At 34.5% G+C, this 25,194-nt stretch overlaps 6 protein-coding genes across 6 annotated transcripts; 4 read left to right on the top strand and 2 right to left on the bottom strand.

Moving 5' to 3' along the window:
- The first annotated feature begins 1,518 nt into the window (after positions 1-1,518).
- On the top strand, positions 1,519-10,247 carry LOC122593916 (probable helicase CHR10). Its single transcript, XM_043766375.1, has 17 exons — positions 1,519-1,702; positions 2,636-2,643; positions 2,791-2,869; positions 2,957-3,114; positions 3,212-3,343; positions 3,517-3,679; positions 4,557-4,692; positions 4,931-5,048; positions 5,289-5,378; positions 5,650-5,757; positions 5,859-6,062; positions 6,323-6,448; positions 6,533-7,173; positions 7,365-7,510; positions 8,039-8,200; positions 9,021-9,135; positions 9,837-10,247. The coding sequence occupies exons 1-17, from the start codon at positions 1,519-1,521 to the stop codon at positions 9,859-9,861; spliced, it is 2,595 nt and encodes an 864-aa protein (XP_043622310.1). The 3' UTR covers positions 9,862-10,247.
- A 1,050-nt stretch (positions 10,248-11,297) lies between these two features.
- On the top strand, positions 11,298-12,684 carry LOC122590604 (probable 2-oxoglutarate-dependent dioxygenase AOP1). The gene is made up of 3 exons (XM_043762793.1): positions 11,298-11,698; positions 11,839-12,160; positions 12,439-12,684. The coding sequence occupies exons 1-3, from the start codon at positions 11,298-11,300 to the stop codon at positions 12,682-12,684; spliced, it is 969 nt and encodes a 322-aa protein (XP_043618728.1).
- A 2,107-nt stretch (positions 12,685-14,791) lies between these two features.
- On the bottom strand, positions 14,792-15,415 carry LOC122594212 (putative germin-like protein 9-2). Its single transcript, XM_043766683.1, has one exon. It carries the CDS (start codon positions 15,413-15,415, stop codon positions 14,792-14,794), a length of 624 nt encoding a protein of 207 aa, XP_043622618.1.
- A 669-nt stretch (positions 15,416-16,084) lies between these two features.
- Positions 16,085-16,708, top strand: LOC122594213 (germin-like protein 9-3). Its single transcript, XM_043766684.1, has one exon. The coding sequence runs from the start codon at positions 16,091-16,093 to the stop codon at positions 16,706-16,708; it is 618 nt and encodes a 205-aa protein (XP_043622619.1). The 5' UTR covers positions 16,085-16,090.
- A 1,119-nt stretch (positions 16,709-17,827) lies between these two features.
- LOC122594215 (germin-like protein 9-3) lies at positions 17,828-18,547 on the bottom strand. The gene has a single exon (XM_043766685.1). It carries the CDS (start codon positions 18,539-18,541, stop codon positions 17,927-17,929), a length of 615 nt encoding a protein of 204 aa, XP_043622620.1. The 5' UTR covers positions 18,542-18,547; the 3' UTR covers positions 17,828-17,926.
- A 617-nt stretch (positions 18,548-19,164) lies between these two features.
- On the top strand, positions 19,165-19,785 carry LOC122594676 (putative germin-like protein 9-2). The gene has a single exon (XM_043767102.1). The coding sequence runs from the start codon at positions 19,165-19,167 to the stop codon at positions 19,783-19,785; it is 621 nt and encodes a 206-aa protein (XP_043623037.1).
- Positions 19,786-25,194: the final 5,409 nt, after the last annotated feature.

The following is a 25,194-nucleotide window of genomic DNA, read 5'->3' as shown; positions in this document are numbered from 1 at the left end:
TCGGTTTTGATTTTTTAAAAACCGAATGTTATGGTTCGGTATTGATTTCATATGAAAAGCTGAACCGACCAAAAAATATATATTGTTTATATTATTTTGTATTTATATCATTTTATACTCATTCTCATTAGATATGTTAATATAATATATTTGAGTTTGTTAGTATACGAAACAATATTAATTATATGTTTTATGTGAAACTACACAACAAGATCTTTTCGGTTCGATCAATTGCATATTTAAACAACACGTGAAATATATAACTAGTTATATACAGAGGTTATCTATATCTATATCTATATCTATACTTATATTATAAAGCAGATTTCCCCTGTATAATATTTTGAGCTTCAACATTTACTTCCCCAAAATGTCTCTTCTATTAATTCTATATTACCAAACACCTTTTCTCTCTCCTGAAATCTCAACCAATCATCCTTTTTCTCTCTCCTCCATAAATCATTTATTCATCTAATTCATTCAAAATCTTTTATCTTACAAACCGTACATCGATAAATTATAAAAAATATATGGGTGCTCTTAAAATTTCATTCTCTTTTATTAGATCATTCGATATACTTTCGACGAATTTTTAAACCCGAGGGCGGAACCCGTACGGTTAAGACATTTGGCTATCACACTATATGATTTATCGCACTTTATGACCTATCACTCCCACCATCTCACCGCCGCAACGTGTGGGTACTTGCTCTCGTTTGAAATAAATATTTAAAAATTCTTTAACTTATTTTAATGGATTTATCTTCATTGTTGTATTGTTTTTGTTACCGATATTGTTTGGATAAGTTATCGATGTTGTATCATAATCATAAGGTATAAACTTTAAACTATTTTTAGCTCAAATTGGCTCGAACCCACAAGTGGTTAAAAATGGATTAAAACCGAAAAAGCGAGCCGAAAAAACCAAAATCGAAAACCAATGGTTTTAGATTTCAAAAACCAAAAATAGCGGTTCAGTTTTCAAAAATGACCCAAACCGAGCTGTACTTACCCTAGTTGACAATAATGTATCATGCGGCGATGTAAGAATGAAAATGAACGTCGATGTGGCATTGAGGTCAATGTTGACTTGTTGAGAGAGAGGCATGGAGGTGCCACGAGGACGAAATAGTCATCCGTACAGATTTTTTTTTATTGATCTATCATAATGTACAATTCATATAACAGACTGTACAAATTGTTAATGTAGTAATGTGGTAAATTGATAAAAAAGAGTGGTACGATTATCATCCCTCGAAGTTGTTCCAGTTGACGATAATCGAGAATGAAAACGTTGCCACGTGTCGTGTGATAACAAAACTTTATATAACTCAGGCGCCACGTTTACACTACTACGACGAGTTTACCAAAAAGCCCTTTCATACCTAAACTACAATTCTTTACATCATACGTAATTCCATAACATAGAGAGAGGTGTTTTCGTCCATCGCATTTCTGTTAATATATATTTTCACCAAAATTCAAATTTTAATATCCTTTGCGCCACAACACTCGAAAATGAACTACGAACAGAGATTAATCGCCGCCGCTAAATACGTCTTCGACGGAGACTCACGCGCCGCCGTGGATGCTGAAGTCAATTGCTCCGATATCGGTGTGACGGCCTCGCTTAAGCCTCATCAAGTGGAAGGACTGTCGTGGCTTATACGCCGGTACTTAATCGGTGCCAACGTTATTCTCGGTACGCGCTTAAATTTAATAATTTAATTTTAAAGCCTGTGATTTTATAATAATAATAATTAAACTATTAATTTTAGTGTGTGGAAATAATTTTATAAAATTGACCAAGAGTATGTAATTGCTAGTGTGTGTATATATGTATCTGTATCTAGGATGTGATTTTATTTAGTAATATTGTGTATGCATGTAATAACGTATTAAAGATAGCCATAGGGGCTAATTTTATTGGAATTCCTTTTTGAAAGCCAAATAATATTCACATACTACACAATTATTCACACATATCTCTGTAATGGGACTTGAAACCACAACCTGTCCATAAGACTCTTCGGTATATTATCCTAAGGGAAGAATCCAGGTATAATATGGATCAAACCGAAGAAATAATTAGAAACTTGCCTAAATTGGGGAAATATGTGTAGTATCCTAGCCTAAAATGCAAATAAACAAGGTGAATTTGTGTGTTTTGACCTATAATAAGCTATTTTAATATAGCTTATTTTAAACCAACAAGCTATTTTCAGTATTGGAAGTGCTCGTTTGGCACACTTTGTGCTTATATGGGCCGTTAAATGTTTGAAACGAGGGGACTACATTGATTATATTAGTATTTAGAACAATGCTGCAAGTTGATAGCAAGACCACATGTAGTTTATATATCAAAGTACCTTTTTATTTATTTAAAGTAATATATCAAAGTAACTGATATGAATATGACTATAGCATATAATAGTAGGAGGTTCATTCAAGATTACATTCTATCTGAACTTGTTATACTTAGAGGTTAAATAGGATCAGCAGACCTTTAAATCTGCTTATTAAATCTGAGTGTTTAGACAGTATGTTTCACTAGTACTTTCGTTTCCACTATAGTAATAGCTATATATCATCACTTGAGAATAATATTTGATCGGGTTTTCATATGTGTTTGCAGGAGATGAGGTATATAGTTGCATTTGTAATTGGAGGCTGGAAACCCACAAAGTTTAATTGGAATTGTTCAGTTTTTTTTTTTACTCGTTGAGTTGACTACTAAACATTGAATGTATAACAAGTGCATTTGCTCAACCTTATAATGGTTATTGGCAGATGGGGCTAGGAAAGACATTGCAAGCAATCTCCTTCTTGAGTTATCTAAAGCTTTGTCGAGGCATACACGGGCCCTTCTGTGAGTAAAAAAAAAACTAGTTTTGCTAATCACAGCTTAGCATGTTTTAATCTATATTAGATTGTCAAGTATTTGATTTTTCTACAGTGATACTCTGTCCTCTCAGTGTAACCGATGGATGGGTATCCGAGGTCGCTAAATTCGCCCCAAAGTTAAAGGTTGTCCGATACGTTGGAGACAAACAATGTAGACGAGCATTGAGATGGGAAATGTATGAACATGTTAAACAGCAACCATCATCCAATGCAAGTTTTCCACTAGCTGAACCGATTATCAGTAGGCAACTGGAACACGTTTTTTCTGATATGGATGCTAATGCTTATGTTTTGTTGAATATCGCAGGTCCAGGCCTTACCTTTCGATGTGATCCTTACAACATATGATATAGCATTAATTGATCAAGACTTTCTTTCCCAGATTCCATGGCATTATGCTGTTATTGACGAGGCGCAAAGACTTAAAAACCCTTCCAGTGTAGGTTTATGATTATCACGTTATCAGATTATATTTTCATTGAGAGGGAGCATAGCCTTCCAGTGTAGGTTTCATGTATAGTGATCCAATAGGACACTAACATTTAGAGTCTTTATATTCCCCTTATATTGTGTCTCAGGTTCTCAGCTACCTGATTCCTTGATTCTTTGCAGGTTTTGTATAATGTTCTTAGAGAACACTATATCATGCCCAGATGTCTACTCATGACCGGAACCCCTATTCAGAATAGCCTTACTGAACTTTGGGCACTCATGCGATTCTGTATGGCTTCAATTTTTGGGACATTGGAGCAGTTCTCTTTTACATTTAAGGAAGGTAATAATCCTCGCAGGAAGTGTATTTGACTCTGTGTATAAATAGATGACAGTAAGAACGGATATAAAGAGTTAAGATTTACATATAGGTTCCTTTAGACTACACTAATTACAAATTTACAATCGAGTACAGTCAGTCTAAGATGGAGATCCTTTATGTGGTCTTATCCTGCTCCTCATAGATGTATGTATCTTTCTTCTCTTCTGTCACATTTGCTTAAAGTTGATTGCTGAGGTGTTTGCTACTTCCGTAACACTTCTAGAACACTGGTGTCAACTTTTTATGGCTGTCTTTGACCTTTATAATGTTTCATTAGAGGGGACATGCATGTAAAGCTTTTTTAAGAAGTCGTGGTTTGATGTATCCATGATGTTATTCAATCAGAATTTCATCATAATTAATTTAGATTCTACATTTTAGAATGTTTTCAAACTTAAGATATTGTTTGGATGACCAAATCTAAGCCATGTATATTATTGCTCTTATGCATCTTTCTGAGTAAGATTTACTATGTGATATAATATCTTTTTAAAGGGAAATCGTCAGAAAAGTCACAAAAGAAAATGCAGTGAAGTCACGGATAATTTTTTGTGGTTAAGAAATCCACTCAACTGCATTGTGTCATTCAAAAGTAAATATGTTATTGGTTGAGTTGATTTTGTGCATGCTCGTGTTTCTACTTGGTGCTGACGCGTCAGCGCTGATGGTAAAAAATATTTACTAGTGAATTTTGAATAAGACGGTGTAGTTGGGTGACTTTTTGAAAAACAAAATTGTTCAGTAATTTAACCACATTTCTTTTATGAAAGTTTATGCGAGTGTTTTGATGATTTCCTTTATTTAAAATGCTGCCTAATCACTTATCTTTTCTAAGCAGCTAGAGGTGCATCAATAGTAAAGGAGAAGTCCAAAAGCTTAAAATATGTTTTGGGGGCCTTTATGCTTCGAAGAACAAAATCCAGGCTTATTGAGGCTGGAACCCTATCTTTGCCTCCTCTTACTGAAATCACTTTGTGAGTTACCTACTATGGCTTTGTTTGTGCTCATTTTATCTCATGCTCCCCTTTCTGAAATCCTTTTAATGCTTTCTCATTTTCTTTTCAAATTTGGTCAAACTGGTAGTTAACATTTGAAGTTATAAACCACTGAGTGAGTGGAAAGCCTAAAGCCTATATCCAGCGTGCTTCACTGCTTTGATTTGAAAATGCAAGTGATTGGAAGTTTAACTATCATAATCTTTTATTTTGTAAGGATGGCTCCCTTAGTGACCTTGCAGAAGAAGGTGTATATGTCAATACTTAGAAAGGAGCTTCCTAAACTACTAGCATTGTCTTCTGGGAGTTGTAATCAGCAATCCTTGCAGAACATGGTAAGCCAACTTCACGCTTATTAAGCTTATTATGCATACCTCAAGCATATAAATGGGATTTTTCTTTTCGATACTGCCAGTTGTTACAGAAGTACGGTTTCTTTCGCATCTACTTAAACCATACCATATGTCGTCAAACTAGTTCTAGCGGTTAATGTCTATGTAGTTTGAAAATATGTGGAGCTTATGTTTCCATCTAGGAATAAGTATTTGATTGCACAAGCTATAACTTTTATGCAGGTAATACAGTTGCGTAAAGCATGTAGTCATCCTTACCTCTTTGCTGGTATAGAGCCTGAACCTTACGAAGAGGGCGAACACTTGGTTCAGGTATCATAAATGTATCCTACCAAATTAAGGGTGTTGATATTGTTGCTTGATTACAAGTACAAGCAGATAGCATAACATATTGGGATTGTTAAATGGCTGTTTGTAAATGGAGCTTAATATTTAGTTTTTTCATAAGTCTAACAACAAATAATTTTTAGCCATAAATTATCAGAACTATTAAATTGTAAGTTATTGCCCATTAAAAAGTACTTTATAGTATTACAAAGTTGTGATTTGTGAGACAATAGTGTGCTTTTGTGATTTCTTTCAGGCTAGTGGCAAACTTATGGTCTTGGACCAGTTACTTCAGAAGCTACGGAATTCCGGACATCGTGTTCTTCTGTTTGCACAGATGACACATACACTTGACGTATTGCAGGTTTCTTTCCTTTTGTTGCTTATGGATGTAAAAAGAATTTCTAACTGTGCAGATAATCCACATTGTCTTTGTTTAAATCTTTGGATTATTATGAAATACAGGACTATATGGAGTTGAGGAAATATCCTTATGAGCGTCTTGACGGATCTATTAGGGCTGAAGAGCGCTTTGCTGCAATAAGGAGTTTTAGTCGACATCCGGTCCTGGGAAATTCCAATTCTGAAGCTGATCCTGACGCTGCATTTGTTTTTATGATCTCCACCAGAGCAGGAGGTGTTGGCTTGAATCTTGTAGCTGCTGACACGGTAACTCTTCCCAATATCATTTTTTTTCCTTCTATGACATTTACTTGAGTCGCAGTTACGATTCTAAAGTTCCCTAATCATAAGCTCGTATAGGAGAACATATATTAATTATGCACCATTAAGTATAACATGTTATAGTGAAAGGTTCAGCTTATTGGCTGTTTCAGAGTACATTTTAAATTATTGTTCTCTATTGACTGTAGAAAATATATTGTTAGCTGTTGGTCCTGTCTACTCACTTAGGACAATACCAAATGCAGGTTATATTTTATGAGCAGGATTGGAATCCCCAGGTGGATAAGCAGGCTCTACAGAGGGCACATAGAATTGGTCAAATGAATCATGTGATGTCTATAAATTTAGTTACTGAGCGTACTGTGGAGGAGGTGAGTCATTAGTCATGACTCAAGGCAGAATCTCTGTTAAAAGCTAAACATGCTTTACTTCTTGTTATTTAATATCCATTGCAGGTTATTATGCATAGAGCAGAAAGAAAGCTGCAACTAAGCCATGATGTTATAGGTGATGACGCCATAGACAAGGAAGGCAAAGATATGGTAGGAGTTGCAGCTGGTGATCTTCGATCTGTTGTCCTAGGTTTACGCATGTTTGATCCCACTACTGAGAGCAATGAGAGTTTGGGTCAACTAGACATGTCAAAACTCAATGCTATGGTTGACAAGGTAATAGCATTTCGGCATGGAGAACCATCAGAAGCAGGGGATCCAAGGGTTGAGACTAGTTTGAAGGATGTACTGGGTGGAAAGACATCTGTGGAATTTGACCCCATTCTCGATGAAGCTTCATATCTATCTTGGGTGGAAAAGCTTAAAGAAACATCAGAGACATGTGATGTTTCTGCTTTGGAGGAGACAAATAAGAGATCAAAACTCGAGGAGAAGCATCTTAGAGCCGAGTCTGCCAGGAAGAAAGCCAAGGAGAAGAAACAAGCAAAATGGGAAGCTCAGGGATATGAGTCACTGTCAGTCAAGAATGTTGTACCCCCTGCTGATGACAATATGCTGTCAGATTCTGGTTCAGTGAATTTTGTTTATGGAGATTGCACGCATCCCTCCAAAATTTGTCCATCAGAACCTTCTGTCATATTCAGGTACGACTGTTCCTATATCTATTACTGCAGTATGTATAGTACTGTTTCACCATTATACCACGGGTGTTGCACTTAATTCTTTGTTTGAGGCTGTATTTGTGAATTTTATCACTTGATAATTACTCTCAGTTTCCTTGTTTGCCGTATATATCTTGCTGTCACACTACTCTTTAATGTATGTTCTCTTGCAGCTGTGTGGACGATTCCGGAAACTGGGGTCACGGTGGTATGTTTGATGCCCTGGCTAAACTTTCATCTCAAATTCCAAGTGCTTATGAGCGAGCTTCTGAATTTAGGGATCTTCATCTTGGTGATCTCCATCTTATAGATATTACCGGTTAGAATTATACCTTTACTTTTCAATTAATGTGCTCGCCTAGAAGTGTTTGGTGTGTACAGCTTGTGGCTTGTTGTCATTGTTTCTTTTTTTTTTTTTGAACGACATTCTACTCTACTCCTACTCCTAAATTATACGTATGCCTGGAAACCAAGACTCTCGAAAACCCCTTATAAATCCACCCCCACAAATGTGAGAAGTGAGACTCAAACCCAGGTGGATCCTCCCAAGGTCAAAGACCTTACCGATGGGCCACCAACCCCATTATTTCTTATTGATACTTTGGGTCAAGATTGCCTTATTATGACTTTATTAGAGTGCATTCACATTTCTAACTAATGGTGAACGTTTTCACCAACAATGTGCCTGATTTTATGTGAATTGTTCATTGGACGAACGCAAGGTGTTCTATATGCTGGAGTAGCTTAAATGAGTTATGTGTCTGCTGCTTTTACTATTTATGATGAGTTGACTCTTATAGTTTCTTAATTTAATGGTTCTGCTTTTCTTAAACTGACTGTGCAACAGGTGAGCATGAAGAGAATCAAACTGCTAATGCTCGTCAGTTGGTAGCTTTAGCTGTGGTGCAAACATATAATTCCAGGCGTAAAGTGCTTCGTAGTAGTATCTCTATTCCTGAACTGGAACAGTGTTTGTCAAAAGCTTCATTTTCAGCGGCTCAAAATTCAGGTATGTTGGTCTTGACCAAGATGTCTGAAATTTGATCTATTTACTTGTGATCTGGCCGATTGGGGTTATATGCTTTATCCCAGATGTTCCAAATAAAATTTTTAGCTAAAAGGCTGGTCAACAAATGGATTGCAAGTTGGCTGACAGCTCTAATGGGTACAACCTTTGCATATGCCTAAATTGGGCAAATGGATGAGGTTTTCCTATTCTAGTTACCCGGAAAGGGCAAGTCTTTGACTCATGTATGCAGCCTAATCGGGGAATTCGTGGCTGTTTCCAAATCCTTCCCTGGCAACCCCCAATAATACATCTAGCGGGGTTGGGTCTTGACTACTTGAGACTTCTTGTAAAGATCCAAAAGTGTATACCTCTAGGCCACCTTGGAGGTGGTTAGACAGTACATTACTATTGTAATAATTTTGTATCTTTAATTAAAATTAAGATGCTAATTATCTATGATTTTCTCTAAAGTGAGCTAAAAGTATGTGCAGCTCAACCACACTACTTGCCATGTACTAGAAAAATGACCCATTCAACCCGAACCCATAAGCCAACTGTTCGATCTCCCATCTTTGCTACCTCTAGTTCTGCCATATTTTTATCTAAGCTTTATGGGCTTCTCTACAAGAGGTTTTTTTGGCCATGCGGTCCAGCTTAACTATACAACTTATTTCCTAAAGGCTTTTAATTTGGATGCATCAACTTAACTTTTTTGCTGCTTGTACATATTAGATCTTTATTTCTTCTTCTTCTTTTTTATTTTTTAAAATTTCTTATTGTTAGATTAGCTTATTTGATATGTTTTGTGTTGCCGCTATAGCTTCTATCCACATGCCACGAATTGGTTATCAGGATGGGTCAGACCGGTCAGAATGGTACTCAGTTGAACGTATTCTTCGAAAATACGCTGCTTTATATGGCATAAAGATATTTGTGTAAGTCTCCATATAACCACACCTCAAATTTAGGTGATGTTTTCTATAGAAAATATATCGACAACTTTTTTTCATTCTTGCTACACTATGTGTAGTCTGTTCTTAGGGTTCAAGCAGGACATTGCTTCTAGTAGGTAAAATCAGAATCTTAAGTTGACTTTGGAGTTTTAAAAGGGTCGCTTTCAACTTTTAAGTCAATTAGAATAGTTTATGTTTTGGTACAATTTGATTATACTTGTTAATCAGTATATGAGTATTACATCAATCGTTTCCATCTTTACTTTATTCCCGTAAATATCAAAATGTTGCCCCTGGATTTCTATGCTGTACTTCTAACCCTTATACAGAAATTAACTTATAGTTTTGGTTTTTTGATGAACATGCATCTCGATAAATTATGAGTTTAATGGTTATTCTTTTGTCAAGGAACAGCCACAAGGGGTAATTTACAGGCAATTGTTATAAAATGAATTAAATTGTTTGCAAGAGCATGTATTAATATAGTTAAGAGTGTATAAATTTGTAATATATGTTTTGTCTTGATGTGACCTGATTGATAATGTTATTAATTGAGAAGAGAACTCAGAAACAATAGACTTAGGTCCCTAACCAGGGGGTTGGTAGCCTGGGGTGATGGGAGTTCGGGTATGGGATTATGGCCTGGGTGTAAAATTTAAAAGTTTTCTGTTTGTAATCTACAGGTATTATTTCCGACGTTCCTCTTGAGAGTAAAGCCTGATGTATATGTTTGGATTTTGAAGGTAGTGAGCTGATATCTACACAACTTGATTAGGCATTCTGACACATAGGATTTTAATTAATAACTTATTAACTTCGTTTGTGTTCATATTTTAGCTGTGTTGTAACATAGAATGTATTATGAGGGGTACCCACATGGAATTAATTGTATGGGATAAAGTTATGGTTTTCTTTTCTTTCCTTGTGGTCACCAATCGCAAAAAGAACTAGATGGAACACACGACCTATCAATTTATGGGTAGCCGGTGACGTAAAAATTATGGGACACTGGACACAGTGCAAATCTGAAAATGCCCTAAAAGGGTGCTTTGCACTGTGATTACGACAGTGCAAATTATGTGACATTTTTGCCTTTGCAGACACTAAAATGTTATTCAAATTATCCGAATTGTATCTACTTAAGTTGTAATGTTGGTCTTTTTGTTATCAACTTTTCAAATTACGTGCACTATTTTTTTTAATAGGTGGAAGTGCTCTAAGTTTGACTTCCATCTAATATTTGTTGGTGCATTTTATATGTTGCGTAATATATATTTAAGATGAATTTGACAAATTCATCGAGTATATAATGAGCTACAACAAGTTATTAGACCTGAAATTCTAAAAGTCAAATGCACTCCCCGTATTCGTAGCTTATAAATGGCCGTTAAATTAGTTATAATAGAAAGTCAGCATAAACGTGTCATTAAAGAAACATTGAATCTAATAGTCAATAACCATATGAGATATATATGAATGAAAATCCAATTCAATAACAAAAACGTTGAAATATTTATATTTCTTGGTGTAGTAAATCTGTGATCACCTTGATTAATTAAAGTCCATAACAATATATATTCCACAACTAATTAACCATCATAATCTGGGCAAAATCAATGGATCGACCCCATCATCCAAATCTCATTTTGGATTGGTGTTTAAGTGAAAAATTAATAGTTATTTGTAGAGGCAATCACAAGATATATGTTTCATAATACAAAAAGTTATAAATGTTATTTGATGAGTTCATTAATCCCAGCCTCCTTTAATTTGTATGTTCCAAATCTAAATTAATTGCACTATAGGAGGAATTGAAGTGGTGGTTGAAATGGAGCTATTGTTATTAGGTCAGCAAAAGAGTGACACAACAAGAAACATTGCATCCAATAATCAACCAACCTTTGAGAAAAGGAGAATATTAAATAACAAAATACTTGAAAAACCAAAATTTAGGAGGTTAGAAGAATATAAACCTTCCTTATCAACTACCTCTTCATTAGTATATATACATGCACTGCTCCTCTTTAGTATCAAAGCATAACAACTTCAGGAATAACAAACATATATTACCTGAAACTATATTCTCTCCCTATATTAGATTCTCTCTAGCTAACTTAATTTACTTTCTCTCTCATACACAAAGAATGGGTTTTTTGGCACAACCTAACATTCCTGTCATTAAGATGGCAAATATGAAGCAAACCATTATTAATGTTTCTGCATGCAATGAAGTGAGACATGCACTTGAAGAATATGGTTGCTTTTTAGCTGATTATTCTGATGATGATGATGGGATAATTAATACTACTGATCATGATGAAGAAATTATAAACATGATGGAAGTATATGATGCTTTAAAACCCTTATTTGATCTTCCCATTGAAACAAAAGTTAAAAATACTTCACCCAAGGCTTACCATGGCTATGTTGGCCAACTCCCTTTTCTTCCTCTCTTAGAAAGCATGGGCATTGAGAATGCTACTAGCGCTCATGGCGTTAATAGCTTCACGAACGCCATGTGGTCTTCCGGAAATACCGATTTCTGGTACGTACGTCATTAATTATCAAGTCATTTATGGAAACTTTTCCTTATATACAAGCTAGCTAGAAACAATATCCAAGGTAGTGTTCATTTATCTAATATATATATATTTGTTTTGGTTCTTCAATTCTCATAATTAACAGTAAAATGATTCAGTCGTATGCGAAACTAGTTTCAAAAATCGAAGAAACGGTTAGGAAGATGGTGTTTGAAAGCTATGGGGTGGAGAAGTACCACGAATCCTATAACGAATCCGTGACGTATCTTCTGAGAGTAATGAAATACAGACCACCAAGCATGAAGGAGACTAGAATAGGTTCCATCTCTCACACAGACAAGACCTTCATATCCATACTTACCCAAAATCAAGTGAAAGGATTACAAGTTAAAACCAAGGACGGCTATTGGATCCCCGTGGAGTACCCTCCTTGTTCGTTTTTGGTCATGGCTGGTGACGCATTCAAGGTATATATATATGTAGGATTACTAATTAGTCGCTCGCTCTTCCAAATGATCGATCATGACGTACATATTTATACATACCTTAACTTTAATTTCACTCATTTTGGTGAAAGTGATTTTTTTTATATTACTCGGTATATATATTCAATATATTGCATGTTACAATAACTGCAAATTAATTAAAGAAAAAGAATGAAATATATCTAATTAAATATGTACGTAAATTTATATTGACTTGTTGAGTTTACTGCTACTATGTGTACGTACGTAACATGGATCAGGCATGGAGCAATGACCGAGTGCACTCACCTTATCATCGAGTAGTTATGGAAGGGGATGAATATAGATACTCAATCGGGATATTTACATACCACAAAGGGATCATACAAGTCCCAGAAGAGCTCGTCGACGAAGATCACCCAAGAAAGTTTAACTCATTTGATCATTTTGGTTATCTTGATTTCTATGCCAAAGACTCACTGTTCGACAAGGAATACTGTCACATAAATTCATATTGCGGAGTGTGATCATCATCATATCGATCGTATATATAAGGATATATGCTTCAAAATGTTTGTAAATCGATCTTTTGGCATGGGTCGATCTTAATTGATCGAATTAGTAGTAGTAGTGTTTTAATTAATTAATTATTTATATATGTAAAGGCCTCAAATTAAGAGCATGTAATCTGTGTGTTGATGTAATTCATGCTAGCGCCGGCCTTTGCTTGCTGGCTAGTCCTCCAGTGCATGTAATAAACCTGTCGTCGTTCATTAATAAAAGTACACTTTAATTTTTATTAAGATATATATATAATCATGATGATATGATTACATGGAAAAAATTTTAAGTGATATATATTCATCAAGATACAAATTGAGTTCGATCTACTGTTATTGATTACTAGTACGTACTACTATATATATATATTATTCGTAGGATAACATTATGTAGTGATCGTTTAGAATTTTGATGTTTTTTTTAATATAATGAGGCTCAAATTTGGATTAAAAAAAAAAAAAAGAATATTAACGTTTGGCCACTGCACGGGGTTCCAAAATGATATTATCAAAACGATTAATTAAATTATATCAAGTTAATTAATTATCATATATATACACACGTACATGATCGACCACGTACAATCATCTAATTAAGAAATAATTAGGAATTACGTGGATCAATTGAGTACCTCTTTCAGGCCTCTAGAGGTCACTGCATACGAATTTTTGAAGCAAAACATATTATAATTATATATACACACTATTATAACGTACATGACCCTAAGCAACCTTAAATTAATTTAACTAATTAAATGAATACTCGTAAATAGTAATTATGAAGCATTATTCACAAGCAGAGAACAAATCACCAGATAAGTATAAAACTATGAAGTAAAGGCAATCATCTCTGGCCGGTTACATATTTGTAGAATAATTAATATTGTCATATTGCATCCATTAAATTTCAAATTCTAAATTTTATGTTTTAATTGAATTTTGAAGGGTGTCGGTATGCAAAAACAGTATCTGACCACATGCAAAATGTATTGATTGGTTAAGGTTAATTACTCGGTGATAATGGGTTTGTATATATATATATATATATATCGATAGCATTAGGCGTGATAATGGTTTTGTTACTACGGCCGAAGGGTGATATTCCCGCCATATTTTCTTATACCTTGATTTATTATCAATATATACGACTTATTTAGACTATCCAATTCGATCGGTGTATATGATATGGAAGTTCGATTCTTTTGATTTTTACGGTTTGCATTTTAACTAACGCATAAATATTTATGCTATACAATATTGATAATGGGGTAGATATAGCCAATACCAGAAGGACCCTGAAAATGAGGGGTGACACATAAAATGACAAAACGTTAGATCTATTTAATTTTACGATAAGGAATTTAAGTGTACAATAAATCTATCGATAATAAAAGACTAATAATTTATACCTCAACTAACACATATAAAGAATATCATTTTAGGAAGAAATACAAGTTTGTTGCATTCAAGTCAGTCCATTATTTTATAGTACTATACATAAACATAAATGTTGCACGTCACAAAGTCAGTCCAAAACCTTCATGCTTTATGAATATTATTATTATTATATTATATATACTACTCCGTATATAATAAATATAAATAGAATATAAAAACTTGTCAACAACAAGTTAATTATATAATTCAGTTTCTAGATACTTGCCCCCTTGACACTTGTATTTCAATTTGAAACTAATCAGATATTAAAATCAATTCGTTAATTTAAAAACGGCGAAACTCTTCAACGAAATCAAGAAATTTCAATAGACCGGCCAAATGGAAAATACTTAAGAGTAATTAGTTAGTTAACCATATAGATATGATAATGATTTGAATTACCAATTTATTGGATCATGATTTCAGGATATAATTAAAATGGGTACACAAAATATAACTGCCATCATCCTAATAAGATTCAAGAAAATTCAAATGTTCATTTTATAACTGGAAATGTCAAATCAATACAAGTTTCTACTAAATTTCACCATTATTTTATTTTGGAACATTATATCAGAAGTCCTACATAAAACACCAGGTTCAATAAACACTTGCAACAAGATGGTCAAGTGCCTAGCTAATTCTTGAGTCCTAGCTCGATTTTCTGTACCGTTGGAACATCAGTTTTGAACGACTTAGCAAGAACATTATCATCAATCCCAGAAGCGAAAACAGACTTTGGTACGGAAAGCAGGCCACCATTCGCGCTTCCAAATGCAGAAATTGCAATTGCAGCTTGGTTGTGGTTCCTGTTGTACTGAAAATGAACAAGCCCCTTTGGAAACACAAACATGTCGCCCTCTATAAGCGTTTGGTTAAACAACACATTTTTGGTGTCGATAAACCCAACTTCAAGTGTACCCATTATAACCAACAAAAGTTCAGCTGCACGAGGGTGAGTGTGTGGCTGGTTCACACTAGCTGGTGGGAATTGGAGTACTGCATAAGATACACTTTGACCGTTTAGAGCTGGGAACTGGGTCATGGTAGCTTTAATGACTGTGAAGTTATTTGGGTTCGGGTTAAAGAACCCGCTGAGCCCACTGTAGGTGAAGAAACTGGCATCAACAGAGGTCGTATTTGGGGTGATGAAGTCCGTCAAGATATCAGGGTCATTAGCTTGAGTTTTTGTCAAGATGGCTAGAACCAAGGTTAGTGCCAACAGAAGAATATTAGAACTTGTAGATGAGTTGATAGCCATGGCGTAAACTGATAGCAAACCAGCAGTTTAAGCTATATCGTTAGTTGCATTAGTGTTCATATTTGACTTTATATATAGCCTGTAGACAGCTCTAATGATTGTGCTAATTATGTTTGATTAACTTGTAATAGGACCTTAGTAGAAATCAGTAAAACTGGATATACCCTTGTATTGTTGGAGCATGTACGCATTTCATATCGTCTTAACTATATTATAGAAACCAGAACAAAAACTGATCTGGCTGGCAACATAAAAGTTTGAGATTTCGATGATTAGAAGATACCATGAACACAATAAATAAAAGAGTTTGCTAGCTGATATATAGCCAAAAAATTGTTATTGTTGATATATATAACGAAAAGCTCATCATGTCCGGCTGTTCATATTTAATATACAAGTTTTGTGAAGTAACCAAAGTTGCTTCTTGTTGTCCTCCTTTGGTTCGACTTAAAGCCACTGACAACTATGATGGAAAAGTCCAAATCGTCCACATTACTTGGTTTTTCCGGTGCATACAACTAATCATATATACATGCAGTATTTGGCAACATATATAGCACAAGCATAAGGCATATTCTTCTTTGGTTACCATGAATGAAGTTTTTCCTTACATATATATACCTTGACATATCGATAAACGAAGAGCAAAACAGCAACCCTTTTCTAGCATTAAAGATGGCAACAAAGCTTCAATTTTTTTTGGTACTTATACTTTCATGTGCCACTCTGCAGATCTCCATGGCTGGAGATCCTGACATTCTATCTGACTTCATTGTTCCACCAGGTTTTAGTAGCCCCATAGACGGAAATTTCTTCACCTTTACTGGAATGAGGGCACTTGTTAATGCAACCTTCCCAACAACATTTAAGGTCACAAAAGCAGCTATGGCTGAGTTTCCTGCTCTTAACGGTCAGAGTGTTTCTTATGCTGTACTCCAATTCCCTAATGGCACTGTGAACCCACCGCACACCCATCCTCGGGCCTCAGAGCTGTTGTTACTTACCATGGGCTCTTTAGAAGTTGGGTTTGTTGACACAACTAACAATCTGTTTACTCAGACACTACAAAAAGGTGACATCTTTGTGTTCCCTAAAGGACTTGTTCACTTCCAGTTTAACAGTGATGCCAATAATCCAGCTTTGGCTATCTCTGCCTTTGGAAGTGCTAATGCAGGGACCGTGTCTGTTCCAAATACAGTTTTCAATACGACAATCGATGATCAAATATTGGCTTTGTCTTTTAAAACAGATGTTGCCACCATTCAGAAGATAAAATCTGGATTTTCAGGCTAATTAAGATCTTGAACCTTTTACACTTTGTCAGTTTTTCTTCTTATTAGTAGATTATAAGAACCAATAATGTGTTTAAATTGTGAATAAAGCAGAGATATCCTCTCAAGTTGAAACCAACATGATGTACCACTTTTGGAAATGTTGTGTGATAGTAATCAAAAGTGAGCCATATATTTTAATTAGTAGCTGGTCTAATAATCTATTTAACCCTTTCTAATTGTCCAATTTGACCAATATTGTTGGTTTGAACTTGTTTTTGATTTCTTTTGAGCTGTGTTACCTGCGACATAAAAACATTTGATTTCAATCACATGAAACTTAGACCTAAATAAGATGCCTGGGTTGATCAGCACTTATGACGAGTATGGACATTCTCACGATAAATCGTATAATTGACTTAAAGAAGTAATGAAGACCAAGAATGAGTTCAGTTCTTTAATTAACATAAATCAAAACACACATCTGTATAAGATATGAATTTTACCAAGTGTTATATATTTTTTTGCTTAATATTATAAACACTTTCACTTTTGTTGTATATAAAACGTAAAATAGTTAGTCTTTTGTGTGTCAAGGTATCAGAGAACTTATATCAATACCAAGGAATGAAAGTAAGATCATCCATCAACAACTTGTTCTGTTATGAAAAACACAGTTTCTTAATGGGCTTTGAGACTAAACATAGGGCGGGCGTGTGGACATTGTTAGTTATAATGTTTTGCTAATCCGTAAACTTGGGCTAAAAGACAATTGTACAAAAACTTTGGATAAAAGACAAGTTTTATAATCCATAGGGATGGAGAAAGTGGTCAGAAGGGGAACAGCCGTTCCCTCTTTGAAGATTCAGGTGGGTACAGTTGTAGGCAAGCACTCTTATCCTTCCCATAATGAAATTTGTGATAGCTAACCCACTACTGATCAAGAATGTAGACTGTTGAGCTTGGGTAGGCAGGTCCCATAATTTAATTATAAAATTGGTACAACGAGGGTCCTAGGCACTAAAGGTCTTGTACATATCCTTTATGTGTTTGTTATCTACGATTTCCATATAATCTATATGTGTAACTGATAAATTAATATAACTTCAAATCATCCTATTATCATTTTCATGATCATACATAATATGAAAGCATTAAGAGTTTGAAAGTATATTAGGAAAACCAATTATTAGCTTTCCAAATAAATAAATACTCTACACATATTAGTGCTTGGAACCAATTAGCCTGATAGCCCAGATTTGATCTTCTGAATGGTTGCAACATCGGTTTTGAAGGACAATGCCAATGCTTGATCATCAATTGTCGTATTGAAGACCGAATTTGGAACTGACACGGTCCCTGCATTTGCACTTCCGAAGGCAGAGAGAGCCAAAGCTGGAATGTTGGCATCCCTATTGAATTGGAAGTGAACAAGTCCTTTGGGGAACACAAAAATGTCACCTTGTTGTAGTGTCTGAGTAAACAACTTGTTAGTTGTGTCAACAAATCCAACTTCTAAAGAGCCCATGAGAAGAAACAACAGCTCTGAAGCCCGTGGATGGGTGTGGGGTGGGTTCACCGTGCTATTAGGGAACTGGAGTACAGCGTATGAAACACTTTGACCATTAAGAGCAGGAAACTCAGCCATGGCTGCTTTTGTGACCTTAAATGTTGTTGGGAAGGGTGCATTTACAAGTGCTCTCATTCCGGTGAAGGTGAAAAAATTTCCATCCAGAGGGCCCTTTAGAACTGGTGGAACAATGAAGTCTGATAGAATGTCTGGATCTCCAGCAATTGATATCTGTAGAGTGGCACATGAAACTAAAAGTAGTACGAAATTTTTTGTCGATGCCATTTTTGAATCTAGAAATGGATCAGTGTCTTGGAATGGAACTGAAGAGATGTCAACAAATATATAGAGATAAGAGTCACACTGTCACAGAACTCGTTCGAGGTAACATAAAGAAAAAGTCATCTTGTAATCTTTTTCCTAGTGACTTATTGATAAGTGGTTTTTACGGTTGGAAAAAGCTAATAGTTACAAAACATTGTAGTCTTTGGTCATATTAGCTCATGGATCAAAATGAGCCAAAGGAGAAAAACCAAAACTCTTTGGTTATATCGCATACTTCATCTTTTTGTTGATGATAACAAGGGTAAACGGCCAAACATGAAGACCTTAAAAATCTTTGAAACCTCAGACGGTATGCTGTCAGCTACATTTTTGGGTCTTTCATGTCGATAGAACTAAAGAACGTTATAACAAAAACAAAAGTAAAATCCAAGAATACGTTGGTATATATGGGTATTCGTATCCTCAAAGTCAGCTTAAGACTCATACATCATATAAGTAAAACAGTGCTCGTCATTGTTGACAGTTGACACACCCTATAATAATCCTATATATAATAACATTCTCAGAAACATAAAATAGCATATACCATACACATTTTGTTGATTTGCTATCTTTTTAAGCCAATGTTTATTAAGTCATCTACAAGTTCTACCCTATTACTGGCACTAGCCTTGGTTCTAGCCATATCAACAACAACACGGGCTAATGACCCTGATATCTTAACCGACTTCATAACCCCAAATACAAGCTCCATCGATGCCAGCTTCTTCACCTACAGTGGACTCAGTGCCTTTTTTAACCCAAATCCTAAAAACTTCAGAGTCATCAAAGCTTCAATGGCAGAGTTCCCAGCTCTAAACGGTCAAAGTGTGTCATATGCAGTGCTCCAATTCCCACAAGCCGCTGTGAACCCACCTCACACTCACCCTCGTGCGGCTGAACTGCTAATTGTAATATTTGGTACACTTGAAGTTGGATTTATCGACACCAAGAACGTATTATTTAATCAAACACTTCAAGAGGGCGATATGTTTGTATTTCCAAAAGGGCTTGTTCATTTTCAATACAACAGAAACCACAATCAAGCAGCAATCGCGGTTTCTGCTTTTGGAAGTGCGAATGCTGGCTTGCTTTCAGTTCCTAAGTCCGTTTTCACTACTGGTATTGATGATAACATTCTTGCTAAGTCATTCAAAACTGATGTTCCCACGGTTCAGAAAATCGAGCTAGGACTTAAGAATTAGGCGTGTGATACTCATGTAACTAGTTATCTATGTGTCAATCCAGTTCCAAATGCGTATAGAACCGAATGTCGATACCAAACCGGTAACGGTTCTGAGGATTCAGTACGGTATCGGTTTCCATTTTACTATGAATTCAGTTTCGGTATAGTATAGATTCCAAGCTCATCCCTAGAATGATAATCATATCTAACTTCAAATTAATTGAACATAAAAGTTTAACAATTAAGAAAAGGAAGAAAATGTTAGAATTGAAAATATGGTGTTAAATTGTAAATATCTAACAATGGAAGGGATATTATGATAATAGTGTTAATTGTATAATTATTCCCTCCTAACACATTTTGTAATTAACCCTTTGATTAATGAAAACACGTACTTAAGTATTTCTCTCTCCTCTCATCATCCCCAACCTCCCCACACACACTAAAACATGCACATAACCCTAATCCTCCATTAATCCTTCATATAAGCTCAAATTAAGTCGTGTCAAAAAAGTTACAATTGTCAAGGTGTAATTAAGTAAAGGGTGTAATTATCATTGGATTAATAGCCCAATGGTATGAAAGTCCTTTCATGAAGAATTGGATTTATTGGGGAAACCTAGGTTCAAATTTTCAAAGGCAAAGTTTTCTCATAATACGTTGTTGTGCCTTTGGGCAAACTATTAGGGGTATTTTCCTCCTATTAGGTATTGAATGATGAAGGAGCTCTCTAGCATTAACTCGGTTATTGCAACATAGTCTAGACCCTTCGTTGTAATATACTAATATTCGATCCGCACCTTTAAAACAATAAAATAATAATGGATGTAATTAGAAGAAAAAAAAAACAGAAAAAGGATTTAATTGAAATTAAAGCTGAATTGGTGGCGCCAAATCATGAACTCAAAAAGAAATCTTCTTCCTTCGACAGAGACTAAGGTGTTAAATACTTAATAATGTGTCAAACTTAACTCAGTTTTTATCTACTAAGCCGTGTCGATCATGATTCATGTATAGCAAGGAATATAAGGAGATAAAAAAAAAAACCTTGATTGACACCTTGAAAGGTATGTTTGGTAAAAATAGTAGTTATAAGTGGTAGGTGTAACTTAGCTGTAGCTGTTAGCTGTAATTGTAAGTTGTAGTTTTTTAAACGAAACTGATAATTATAGCTTCAATTATTTAGAGATGGTTTTGATATGATAGTTATAGTTGCACATTCAAACGATATTTATGTAAATTTTAAAAAAGTAAAAATTTTATCTAAATTAAAAGATCTTGAAACGCTACTTCAACTGAAGTATCGTTTCACTTTGGAGTTTTTTCATTCATACAAAATTTCAAGATAGTTGCATTCAAAAAAACCTTTCAACACAATAGGAATTTACTACTCCATCCGTCTCAATTTAAATGTCATGTTGAATAACTTTGACCGTTAATAACTTTGTTTGTATTATATGTTAGTTGATGAAACTTATATGAACGAAAAGTACACTAAAAACTCAATCCATTCATATATTTTATATCAAGTGTTACATGACACAAAAAAAATTATTTACGGTCAAAGTTAATCAACATGACAATTAAAATGGGACGGAAGGAGTATTTAAAAAGGGGAATGATATATCTACAACATCATTCAATCATTTATAACAAAAATACATATTTTATAATACAGTGTAACTATATAAAACATGTATTGTTATAGAGATTTATCAAAGCTCTTTTGAAAAACTATTGCCAAACGTTGTCCGAAACATTAGAGTAGCAAACAAAACGACAAATCAAAACGAGGAGACTAATGATTTGTCTTCCCGAAATCTGAAACAGAATCCTATGATAACCTAGGCATGTGAGCTCAATGGGGCAAAAACCTCAGTAATCCAATCATAGATTTTGATGGGCAAATTTTTATAAATCAATACAATAATAATTAATTTTAATAATGAATTTATAAATATATGTTCCTCTTGTTTCATACAGTAATTAATTTTATAAGTTGAACATTCAGAGCAGGGTCAGATTTTTTCTTAAGATGGAGATTTAAAAAAAAAAAAGTTGAATATATAAAAGGGTTAAGTGCGCCGGAATGTAGTCAACTAATTCAGAAAAGTTATTGTGTGTACGAATTCTAAGTCGACTTTATTATATTCAGGAAACTTGTTCAAGAGTTCCATAGTAAACAAAAATTACCGGGTAAGAAGTTAGTCAGTCACCACTTTCACTGCTTACGTGGCATGCACACAATAACTTTTTGGGATTAGTTTATGCACACAATAAAAAAAAAAATGAAAATAAACAAGTTTTATATGAAGTAACCGGTCTCACATCCGTTTTATGTTCACAATAAACATAATTTAAAGTTTTCTGAATACAATAAAGCCGACCTAAAGTTCGTATATACAATAACTTTTGGTGATTAGTTGATTGCATTCCGGTACACTTAATCCTATATAAAAAAAATCCGTTAAAACTAAATTCGATACTTAAATTTAAATAATAAAAGTAGGAAAAAAAGAAAGAATGAGAACACTTGAAAGTCCAATGGACTTGTTGTTGGACAGCAAGATTGTCAAAGGAGGCCACGTGTTACGAGTTTATCGTGGACCCACATACATGTGAGCATGTTTGCTGAATCATCCTCTTCAAAATTCAAGGCTTCAACGGATTCAGTGTACTCAATACCCGGCCACATCCTTGTAACCTGTGTTATTAAAAATAAAGAAATAAATAAAAAATACTCTCTCGATCTATATTATACGAGTACTTCATTACTTCTTCCTTCCCAAAAAGGCAAAAATATACCACGAGACCACGAAGCCAATGATATACTTGTTAAATAAATTCTTAAAGTTACATGAGTTTGTGCTAGTAATAATCCTTAGGTAAATTATTTCTCTCGATCACGTAAAGTATATATCATAAAAAATGATAGTGGACTATTTATTCAGAGACAAGGGTATAGTCGGCAAAAATCATCAGCAAAAAACATCGGCTAAATCGGCAAATCGGCAAACCCTATAGCACATGTTTTGGCTTCTTTGACAAGTTTAATCGGCAAGTTTTGGCAAGCAACATCGGCTAGTTTTGGCCGATGCAAGTGAACGTTGGATTTATGGGTTTTGCGTGCATCGAGGTAAACATGTATATTTTTCCGGCAACACTTTCGATCTTCGCCATTTTTTCCGGTCACTTTCTTATGTTAACGTCGATAATGGTTTACGGGTCTTGATCACTGTCATCATCGTCGGAAGTGGCGAAACTCCGACATGCCACCATCTTCCTTGTTTTCCTGTTTTCTGGCAAGTTTCCCGGCGAGTTTCTTTTTTATATTCCCGTTTTCCCGAAAGTTTTCCGACAATGATGATGAAGAAGTGTATATAAATATACATAAAACGATCGGAATAGATATAGAAGAGATAAATAGATAGATAGATAGATAGATAGATAGATATAGGTATGTGTATAGATAGATAGATATAGATAGATCGGAATAGAAGGGTTGGTCAACAAAAAGGCAGTTGATGAGATTGTGGGAAGAAGAGGGAGGTGGGTGGAGAGATATATTTATAATAAAATATATCCCTTTTTTTTTTTTCCCGATTGGCTCCCTTTTACATACTATACCCATGTTTTTGGCTAAAAAAAAGCAAGAATTGTCATATTTTGGCTATGCCACATGGCGTTTTTTATTGGCTGAAAAGGTTGTCGATTTGTCGATTTGCCATAAAATTGGCACCACACCCTTACCCCTTAATTAAGTAATAATATTGGGATATAATCCCTTATAAAAGAATAGGGATTAAGACATTAAGCATTTTTTTCTTTCAAAAATACCCTTACTTAAAAATAAAGCTAACTTTTTCCCCCTATTTCTGACTAATCCTAACACATACCCGACCCTTCCAGCACCACCTTCCATCTCCCCCCTAAGACTACTGCCTGCACCACCGCCTTCCATCTTCAACGCCGCTCTCCATATCTACCGCCGCAATCAACACCATGAGCACCGTTCATCACCGCTGCAACACGCGGGCACCAGACTAGTAAAAATATACTAGATTTTAGACCCGTATAAATATACGGGTGTATATAAGAATTATAAGCTAAACAAAGCTTAAAATATGTTCATGATAAAAGTTGTGAAATAAGTTATATGAAGTAACATATGTTTGGTTTGTAAAGTTTCATTTAAAAATGTACTTATCAGACTTTGTTAGCCCATTTGATAGATATTTATACTTTAAGGAAGATAAAGCTTCAAACTTTGACATAAGCTTTAGAGTAATTTTAAAAGTAGAATTAGATTTGTTATATGTAATATTAATCTGTTCAAACTTCAAATAAATGTAATTTCTAAACAAAATAAAATATATTTTATAAAATTTGGTATATGTTTATTTTGATAAATATCAAAAAAATATCCAATAGAGTATATAATAAGATTATTATCATTGTTAGTAATATCAAATCAAATCATAGTTATATGATGTTATTCGTGTATGTGTATATATATATATATATATTTATGATTTAATATATGAATTAAAAGTTTATGTTTAAAAATTGGTAGAATTGAAAAATATGGATTATACTGGTTATCATGTTTTATGAAGTGATAACATACCTTCATCATAAAATTCCATTATTTGATTTTATTAAAAATCTTGTGATAAAGGTTAACCATAGATAAATAATAATCAATTGAACATAGAATTGAACAAAAATACGAAAAGAAAAGGATGTAGTGTAACGTCCGCGGATTTTGACCATTTGACTTTTGAGTAAATTGACTAGTTAATTCAATTAATGAATGATTTAGTTCCTTTTGAGACTAAAGGATGGGCAAAACGCTTAACGGGTCACTTGACCTCTTGTTGGACAATACGATATTAGACGACTCATGACGACGATTTAATTAAACTAGTAATGTGTGAAACGGGTCAACCCATGGTCATGACACATGACCCAACTCTTACACCCAACCCTATCCCCACCTTATATACCCTTCCATACATTCATTTCTCTCTATTTTTTCTCTCTCTATTTCTCTTCCAATAACACACAAACACAAATCTCCCACTCTCTCTAAAATTCTTACATCAAATTAGTTATTTCAAGTGGTTTTGTGATGGAATAATCATCTAAATTGTCATCTTTACAACATACCTCAAAATTGGAAGTCAAAGTGCAAGAAAACTCCATGTTTAGCTAAAATTTCGGATTTCACAACTTGGAGAAGGTTTTGGTAAGTTACTTATCAGTTATCACTCAAATCCATCATTTTATGCATATTAACATGTTTCTAGTCAAACCCAAGTATTCTTGAGTCAAATTGTAGGTCAAAAGTGAAATGGGTCGAAATTAGGGTTACAAAGTGGGTAAACTAAGTCAAATCCGAATCTAAACTAAAAATGGATGTTCTAAA

The sequence above is a fragment of the Erigeron canadensis genome, chromosome 3, assembly GCF_010389155.1.
Source record: "Erigeron canadensis isolate Cc75 chromosome 3, C_canadensis_v1, whole genome shotgun sequence".
In the NCBI taxonomy this organism is placed as follows: Eukaryota; Viridiplantae; Streptophyta; class Magnoliopsida; order Asterales; family Asteraceae; genus Erigeron; species Erigeron canadensis.
The sequence above is the reverse complement of the archived record's forward strand: the minus strand, read 5'-3'. Positions and strand labels throughout refer to the sequence as shown.

Coding starts and splice junctions, on each gene's coding strand:
- LOC122593916 (XM_043766375.1), top strand. CDS start 1,519: ATGAACTACGAACAGAGATTAATCGCCGCCGCTAAATACGTCTTCGAC. Junction 6,449..6,532: donor CTGAGCGTACTGTGGAGGAG/GTGAGTCATTAG, acceptor TATCCATTGCAG/GTTATTATGCATAGAGCAGA. Junction 8,201..9,020: donor TTCAGCGGCTCAAAATTCAG/GTATGTTGGTCT, acceptor TTGCCGCTATAG/CTTCTATCCACATGCCACGA.
- LOC122590604 (XM_043762793.1), top strand. CDS start 11,298: ATGGGTTTTTTGGCACAACCTAACATTCCTGTCATTAAGATGGCAAAT. Junction 11,699..11,838: donor TCCGGAAATACCGATTTCTG/GTACGTACGTCA, acceptor CATAATTAACAG/TAAAATGATTCAGTCGTATG. Junction 12,161..12,438: donor TGGCTGGTGACGCATTCAAG/GTATATATATAT, acceptor AACATGGATCAG/GCATGGAGCAATGACCGAGT.
- LOC122594212 (XM_043766683.1), bottom strand. CDS start 15,415: ATGGCTATCAACTCATCTACAAGTTCTAATATTCTTCTGTTGGCACTA.
- LOC122594213 (XM_043766684.1), top strand. CDS start 16,091: ATGGCAACAAAGCTTCAATTTTTTTTGGTACTTATACTTTCATGTGCC.
- LOC122594215 (XM_043766685.1), bottom strand. CDS start 18,541: ATGGCATCGACAAAAAATTTCGTACTACTTTTAGTTTCATGTGCCACT.
- LOC122594676 (XM_043767102.1), top strand. CDS start 19,165: ATGTTTATTAAGTCATCTACAAGTTCTACCCTATTACTGGCACTAGCC.